This window comes from Capsella rubella, unplaced genomic scaffold (genome assembly GCF_000375325.1).
Source record: "Capsella rubella cultivar Monte Gargano unplaced genomic scaffold, Caprub1_0 scaffold_3, whole genome shotgun sequence".
NCBI lineage: Eukaryota > Viridiplantae > Streptophyta > Magnoliopsida > Brassicales > Brassicaceae > Capsella > Capsella rubella.
In genome coordinates, this window is record NW_006238921.1 from 1,680,324 (window position 1) to 1,687,793 (window position 7,470).

The 7,470-nt window shown below is 39.7% G+C and overlaps 2 protein-coding genes and 1 non-coding gene across 4 annotated transcripts; 2 read left to right on the forward strand and 1 right to left on the reverse strand.

Moving 5' to 3' along the window:
• Positions 1-234: 234 nt before the first annotated feature.
• On the forward strand, positions 235-4,511 carry LOC17890606. Of its 2 annotated transcripts, none has more exons than XM_006296888.2 (4): positions 235-352; positions 724-2,396; positions 2,739-3,672; positions 4,094-4,511. In XM_006296888.2, the coding sequence occupies exons 2-4, from the start codon at positions 939-941 to the stop codon at positions 4,366-4,368; spliced, it is 2,667 nt and encodes an 888-aa protein (XP_006296950.1). In that variant the 5' UTR covers positions 235-352; positions 724-938; the 3' UTR covers positions 4,369-4,511. The 2 variants fall into 2 exon arrangements, with proteins under 2 accessions (XP_006296950.1, XP_006296951.1); XM_006296889.2 differs by lacking the exon at positions 235-352 and adding an exon at positions 435-552.
• Positions 4,512-4,809: 298 nt separating this feature from the next.
• Positions 4,810-4,973, forward strand: LOC111831768. The gene has a single exon (XR_002834904.1). It is a non-coding gene; the product is annotated as a U1 spliceosomal RNA (small nuclear RNA).
• Positions 4,974-5,110: 137 nt separating this feature from the next.
• LOC17891474 (BTB/POZ domain-containing protein At3g05675) lies at positions 5,111-7,443 on the reverse strand. The gene is made up of 3 exons (XM_006297623.2): positions 6,983-7,443; positions 6,761-6,806; positions 5,111-6,657 (listed from the first exon to the last, which is right to left on the reverse strand). The coding sequence occupies exons 2-3, from the start codon at positions 6,770-6,772 to the stop codon at positions 5,341-5,343; spliced, it is 1,329 nt and encodes a 442-aa protein (XP_006297685.1). The 5' UTR covers positions 6,773-6,806; positions 6,983-7,443; the 3' UTR covers positions 5,111-5,340.
• Positions 7,444-7,470: the final 27 nt, after the last annotated feature.

A 7,470-nucleotide genomic window follows, 5' to 3' on the forward strand; every position in this document is an offset into this window, starting at 1 on the left:
ATAACCGTGGGATGCGTAAACATTCGGTACGTTCAACCACAGAGTATAACTGCCTCACGTGTTCACCAATCATACTAAAAATGAAAAAGTCAAAAAAGCCCAAAAGCAGCTGCAACTGCCACCAGAAGCGGCAGAGGGTAATATCGTCAATAGTTCCCACCTCCCCCAACGCGTATCCACTTCTTAACTTATAAAAACCAAATCAAAACACCTTTCCCCAATTTTGGCTTTATATTTCTCAAATTAAAAAAAAAAAAAAGTTGTAAATAAAGAGGAAAATAAGGCGGGGAAAAGGATCACGATTCACAAAATTAGTGGAAAAATCATAAGTGCTTCGTCTACTCCATCGGAGGTTCGTTTTTTTTTCTTCCGCTCGGTGTGTATGTATGTGTGTTTTTAGAAGCTGTAAATTGTTTTTTTTTCTTTTTTGTATTATTCAAACTTTTTTTTTTGTTGGTGTTTTGACTTTACAAAAAAAAAAAAAAAATCTTCTCTCTCTTTCTCTCTGTGGAGATTTGAGGAAAATTCATTTAATTGGTGTGTTCCCATGAGGTGATTTCTGCTTTTGGATAGATTTGATTTTTCTATAATAGGATCGGAATTTTAAATAGCATTTTCGGGTAACTGTAGAAGAATTTCTCTATGGTCGGAATCAAATCGAGAGCTTTGATGGTTTCCAATTATGTATCTTGATTTGTTGTTTGTTTTTGGGTTGATTCGCAGATCTGGTGTTCTGAATTCGACAAATTGAGTATTGAGATTTCTGGGTGATTTCGTCTAAATTGGTTAGGCTATATAAATTTCAGGACGAAACGAGCGGAGACAATCACAGGATCATTGTTTATTCTTTGGTCATGAGTTTAGAGGGGGTTTAGATTTAGATCAGTGTTTTTTTTTTTTTTTTGTTTCTATTATTAACCTTTAAAATTCAGGAGCATATGGGAAAGAGAAACACGTTCTGGGCTAGAAATTCGAATACAAGGGTTAGATCTAAGGATAAGGGTTCTGATGAATCAGATGAGGATTATGTGATTTCGGAAGAGGATGAAGAAGAATCTGAGGCTGACCTCAAGGAGGAGTATGCCTCATCTCTAGACGGTGAACCATCCTTTGATGGTTTTGGTGGGTCTGATGCCCTGGAGGATGAGGAATTTGATGAGCTGGAAGAGGAAGATGTGATGCTGAGGAATGTTGAGTGGCCAAAAGTCAAAACTGGTCCTCGCGGGAATCGGAAAATCACTGGATGTAAGTCCAGAAACACCAACCAGGTTCTATCTGACAATGAAGATGTAGATCTCGACGATGCAGATGATGACGAGGAGGACATCAGGAATTCTATGCAGGCTGTTGGAAAAGTTGGGTCTTTGGATGGAGAGAAACACCAACGAATAGGTTTAGGAAAGCGAAGGAGAGTTTTCTATGAGATTGAGGATGAAGATGGAGACTATCCAGAGGAGGATGGCGAGGAAGACGAAGAGAGGGATGTGCAAAATGTCAGGTGTGAAAATGTGGATTTAAATTCTTTGCATGATGCTGAAGATGGAAAGATGGCATTGGAAGAGCAGGACAATGTGTCACACGAGACAGAAAAGGAAGATGATGGAGATTATGAGGATGAGGATGGCGATGAAGATTTTACAGATGAAGATGTATCATTAGACGAGGAAGAGGAGGAAGAAACAATTGCATGTAACAAAACCTCACTCAAGGTTGGTAAGAAATACAAGCAAAAGCGAAGATCTGGATTAGGGCGTAAAAGAAGAAAGAAATGCTCTGTTGCTAAAGCCCCTTTAACAAGGGGAAGAAAGAGACGTGGGAAAAACACAAAGAAAGGAGTTGATGAAGATGAAGATGATGGTGATGGTGATTTTGTAGATGACTCTCTACCTGCAAGAAAAAAGGCAAGGACAAAATCATCAAGGTCAAGGCGTCGCTCTACCGTGCCATCAGATTCAGACATTGCATCCTCTGGAGAATCTGATTATGAGTACACAATCTCGGAGGAGGAAAGAGAGCAGATAAGAGAGGCCGGTAGTTTGTTGAGAAGTAGTGTGAAGCATGCATCATCTATAAGACAAACCACAGTCAAGAAGGATTTACCTCAGCTTCGTAAGTCTCCTGTGAAGAAAGGTGAAAAGAAAGTAGAGCTTGTTAAAAGAGATGTGATAAAAAACGTTTGTGGGATTTGTCTGTCTGAGGAAGACATGCGAAGATTGAAGGGAACATTGGACTGCTGTAGCCACTACTTTTGCTTCACTTGCATAATGGAGTGGTCGAAAGTAGAATCTCGCTGCCCACTCTGCAAACAGCGGTTCAGAACAATCAGTAAGCCTGCAAGATCTACACCTGGAGTAGATTTGAGAGAAGTTGTGATACCTGTACCTGAACGTGATCAGGTTTGTTTTTGCTACTCTTTCTATTGCTGTACGCCTATAATGTTTTAGTTATTTATACTGGTATCCTCATGAATGTTGGTTGTGGTCTTCTTTCCAAATACGTCCAGTTATGTCCTTCGACACTCCACATTTGAGGTCCAAATAGACATTCCTTCTTGTCGCAGTTTAACAAGTCAATACATAATAGTTACCAGTAACATCAGTTTTCTCACTTTAATCCTTCAGATGCATGATAGACGAGAGACCTTATCAACTTTTGTTAACATATGGACGTGGTTGTATTATGTTTTATGTTACTTCTTGTGTGATAAATTTTCTTATGCGGGATTTTACTGTGTGCAGGTCTATCAACCTACTGAAGAAGAGTTGAGGAGTTATCTCGATCCCTATGAAAATATAATATGCACGGAATGTCACCAAGGTGATGATGATGGGCTTATGTTGCTTTGTGATCTTTGTGATTCATCTGCCCATACCTACTGTGTTGGTCTTGGGAGGGAAGTACCTGAAGGAAACTGGTACTGTGAAGGTTGTAGACCTGTTGCACTTGGATCAGCTAGTTCCCAAACGCATATTACATCCGAGCAACAAAGGGTTAGTGGCTTTTACAGTAGACCGTCACCTCCTGTAGTTTCAGGGCAATATCAAGATATGTCTTTGCTAGTCACTCCACGGACACCATTTTTCAATGGAGAAAACTTATTTTCTCCCAGGCTTCCCAATGGTGATGTTCATGGTTCTTCTCCATCCGGCTTAGGGGCAACCACATTATCAAGAAGAAGAACGCTTCACAGACACATACAAAATATTATCAACAGTGATAGACTTATTAATATGGGTGCTAGAACTGGTGGAACATCGATTGCTAACTCGAGTGATGGTTTCATGACTACACAAATAGGTCATAGCCAAACAATTGACCTGTCTCAGCCTGCAGTGAGCCAAGAAACAGGGGCGTCATTGTATACAATATCTGAGGAAAGACTACCCAACAACAATTCATTGATTTCTGCCCATGACCCTGAGCTTTTGTCTCCAAAGTTAGATGAATTTGGAAGCCAAGGAGTATTCAGACGTTTGTCTAATGATACATTTCTTGGCGAGCGACCTATCGATTTAGGATTCGATCATGGACTGGCTCAGGGTGATCCCTTGTTTAGTAATCAACAACATCTACACAGCTACATGCCAAATACAATGTCTTCCATGGGAGGAGAACGACTGCAACAAAGAGTTAAAGCCCATCTCAAAAACTTGTCCAGTAAAATCGACTTAGGTACACATAATCCAATTCCCTCTTCAAGCTTTTGGTTTAACCTGACTAGTACATACTGCTACTCTATGCTTTACGTGTTAGTCTGTTTCCAGTTTCTAAATGTGAACCGGAGCCTTTAGGGATTTTTTTATATCTAGTGGTTTAGTTTAAATTTGGAGCTAGGGGCACAATTTGATTGACGTTTGTGTCACCTTCTTGGATTAGTTCTTCTCTGCATGACAGAAGTTTAGACAGTTTTGGATTGTAGCTACATATTCAATGTTGAGTATGGCTTTAGGCACGCATCTACGAATACGACTTGTTAAATCTCTGGATTTGCTTCTTCTTTGCATAAGTCCACCCTTAAAGACAAAAGTTAGATTCAATTCTTATCTGCCCTCTGATTGTAGTGTTTTGGGTACTCGTCATCTGTTTTGTTCAGGTCAAACTACGTTCGACGAGATTTCCACGTGCTCAATACACACGATACTGGCAGCTTGTGAACTTGAACACAAGAGCAGTGAAGTCCATCTCGTCCCGCCACCAGTGACGTGTACTCACCATCATATGACACCTGGCAGCAGCAGCAGGAGTAGTAACAGCAGTAGCCTGATGAAAGGGTGTTGCTATTCTTGTTTTGATTCATTTGTAGAAGATGTAGTTAAGATGATTCTAGACACAAGACAACCCCATTGGTTGAGTCTAGGGCTCCATTAAACCACTTGCTTCAATTGTTTAGATTGTTAGGAAATTAAATTTCTTTTTTTCTTGTCTTTTTTCCTGAACTTGTTTAGCATTGTATATGATACAGGTGAGATTATTTTCATTGAAAAAAAAGAATTAACTTTTTTTATGTTACATTGTTTATTGACTTACCATGTACAGTCCAATAAAAACAAAAACAGCTTTTTAATATATGAAAAGCTTATCAACTTGGATACAATTACAAACCATAGATCTTATAAAAAAAAGTTTCCTTATCATGAAGTACGGCACGCATTTCATAAAATGTAACCGAAAACGACACGCTGTTCACGTCTACAAAGTGAGAAAACGGCGAAAAGTGTGGAACTTGGGAAAATGTCCCACATCGGAAACAAGAAACGAAGGAGGCTCCTGAAATAGAGTATAAAAGAGAGACTGATGGCGAAGAGCAAATCACTTACCTGGACGGGGTCAACTCGCGATCAAGAAGTCGAGTGGCCTAGGCTAGTGACTTCCATTGCACACTAAGGAAGGGTGCTATGCTTAAGGTCTTCCCAAGAGGAAGAGCCTACGTCATTATTTGTGGCAGCGGGGGTTTGCGTTCGCGCAGCCCCTACCATTTCTCTCAGTCTTCAATCTTTTATTTCACCGAATTGGTTCTTGAGTCAATAGAGAAACATGTAAACCAAAGTTAAGAGAGACTCTTGTTTCCTCATGGTTATTTACCTAGTGACAATGTTAGACGTTTGGCATATAATCAAAAGCTTAATGATCTATTATTGGACCTGAGTTCCGTGATCTAGTTTAAGAGAAAACATCCTACAGATCTCTTAGTGATTAAAGGACAAGATCTTTGTCACCAGTATTTACAGATTTGTGGAATCAGCCAATGGATAATATGAAGGATTTGGCAGAGAACACACAAAAAGGGTTAATAGACACCTACAGACACAAAAAAAGGTTCTTCTTCTCTCTGGAAATGAGTTAAGACATGCCGTTCTCTTCCTCTTCGCCCCCGAGTAAACCCAACCTTCTCTTCGCGACTTTCGATCTGTAACACCAAACCTCGAAAGCTTCTGTTAAATCCGGATACAACCCATTCTTGCTTAACCATTCAGTCAATATCTCAGCTTGGTCTGCAGATGGCAATGCCAGAATTATCGATACAAAAGAAGATTCTAAAGCTTGCCATATCTCTCCATCAATTTTTTGTCTCACAGATCCATTCTCCTCATCTTCCGTAACCACTGAGTCAACAAGAGGCTTTGTGTTTCTTACAAACGGAAGCCATAGTTTTACCATCTGGAGCCGTTTCGCTGTTGGTAATATCACTGTTCCATAACCGATCGCCTCTACGACTTTTGAGGTCACCTCGATGACCTTAACTCTTATCTCAATCGTCTCTGCAACTGATGTTTCCAACTGCTCAACTACCTTGACTAACTTCTCAGATGTGTCAACCCATGTTACTACAAAATCTCTAACCACTTCCATCTTTGTTAATATCTGAAAAGCCCATGACAAATCCGATAGAACCATCCTAAAAGACCCTTTCTGGCTAATAGCCTCAGACTCGAGGGGTTTGAAAGAGATCGCTTCTAGACATTGGAAGAATCTAACAAACAGACTCTTTACACATTCTTTTACTTCAAGCTTGATTTCTTCATCAGCTATCAACAATGGTGCATCGTCATCTTCGGTTATCATATACTCAATTTGTTCTTGAGCCGAGGATTTTATGTCGCCCAAGGGCAAAAGCGGGGACGAAGTAGCAAACCTAAAAGCCGATACAAAGATTTCAGTAACAGCGGATTGATCAACAGGTTGGAGGCGGGCAAGAATAGGCTCTGCTTCTGATCCAATTCTCGGTACAATCCGCAGAATCTCTTCCTCTTCGCCTTCTTCCCATGGAACAGCTTCCAAGTACTTTACACAAGCAGTGACAATCTGCGGGCAGCTAAGTTCTTTAGCGACGCAGAGGATCCCCAACGCACTTTTCACATTATGACACAGGTTATCCTCATGGACATCATCAGAGACAACATAGAGAAGTCTTAAGAGATTGATATGATGATCATAGTCTGATTCTTGACAGATGACTTCAACACAGTAACGTGAATCAAGTATCTTGCAAGTAGGCCATTTATCAGAGAGACGGTCAGCGAAATACTGGCTTTTCTCACTAAGGATCTTGCAATGGCAATAGATCCAATCATCCCGGCCTTCTTCGTTTCTTAGCCTAACAACTATGTCACTGCTGGATCGATCACCAAATGTATATGAAGCCTGGGCTTGATTATCCTGTGGAAAGACAAAAACCAAGAGGAACATTTCAGCAATTAAACCTTTTTCAATAACAAAAACCCACAAATCAGTAAATCATTATTGTTTAGTATATACTTACACGAGGCTCCATAGAGCAAAAGCTGGAATTTTATGTATTTCAGTACCTGAATAGAGATAAACACCAACAAAAATGCAAGTTCACTAAAACGAATATAGAAAGCAAGCAACTTTCCAATTACGACGAATTGATTAGTACTCAGTACTAACTCTGCCCTAGAAATAGAAAGACATTATCTTTTTTTTTTTTCTTTTGCTAAATTTATCAGAGAGAGAACAGTACCCTAAATGTTGAATCTTTCAAAATTCTCAGTAGCGGTACTTGCTCCAAGAGAGGTAAACAAAACCTACAGCTTTAAACTTTTGCATCTACGGACAACCCCTGGTAACATCCAAACTCCACCCGATCTCTTTCGATCTCTCTCTCTTCTCTACAGTTTTCTTTCTTTTACTTCGTTGGTACAAAGATCTTTTCAACGCCTACTTGATGATGTGTGTCTCAGAAATCTGCTGGGCTCAAGGACAAATCATTCTTCTTTTTCTAAGTTTTTCATTCACATTCGCCTTTGTATAATCTTGTTGGGTCACTTATTGGGGTCGATTTCAAATGTTAGTTTGGGTCTTTAAGGCCCTCTTCAAGTTCTATTGATTTTTGTCACGTTAATTCCTTCGATTATTGTGTTATGTATGTTTGTTACATTTTGTTAAAAGATGATAAAATGTAAGCTTACCAGATATAGTCAGATAGAGGGCTTTGTTGCTTTCAAAAAA

What these genes read in the sequence shown, in the direction of transcription:
- LOC17890606 (XM_006296888.2), top strand. Translation starts at nt 939, where the DNA reads ATGGGAAAGAGAAACACGTTCTGGGCTAGAAATTCGAATACAAGGGTT. An exon ending in CTGTACCTGAACGTGATCAG is followed by an intron (nt 2,397 to 2,738) that starts GTTTGTTTTTGC and finishes TACTGTGTGCAG; the next exon opens with GTCTATCAACCTACTGAAGA. An exon ending in GTCCAGTAAAATCGACTTAG is followed by an intron (nt 3,673 to 4,093) that starts GTACACATAATC and finishes TGTTTTGTTCAG; the next exon opens with GTCAAACTACGTTCGACGAG.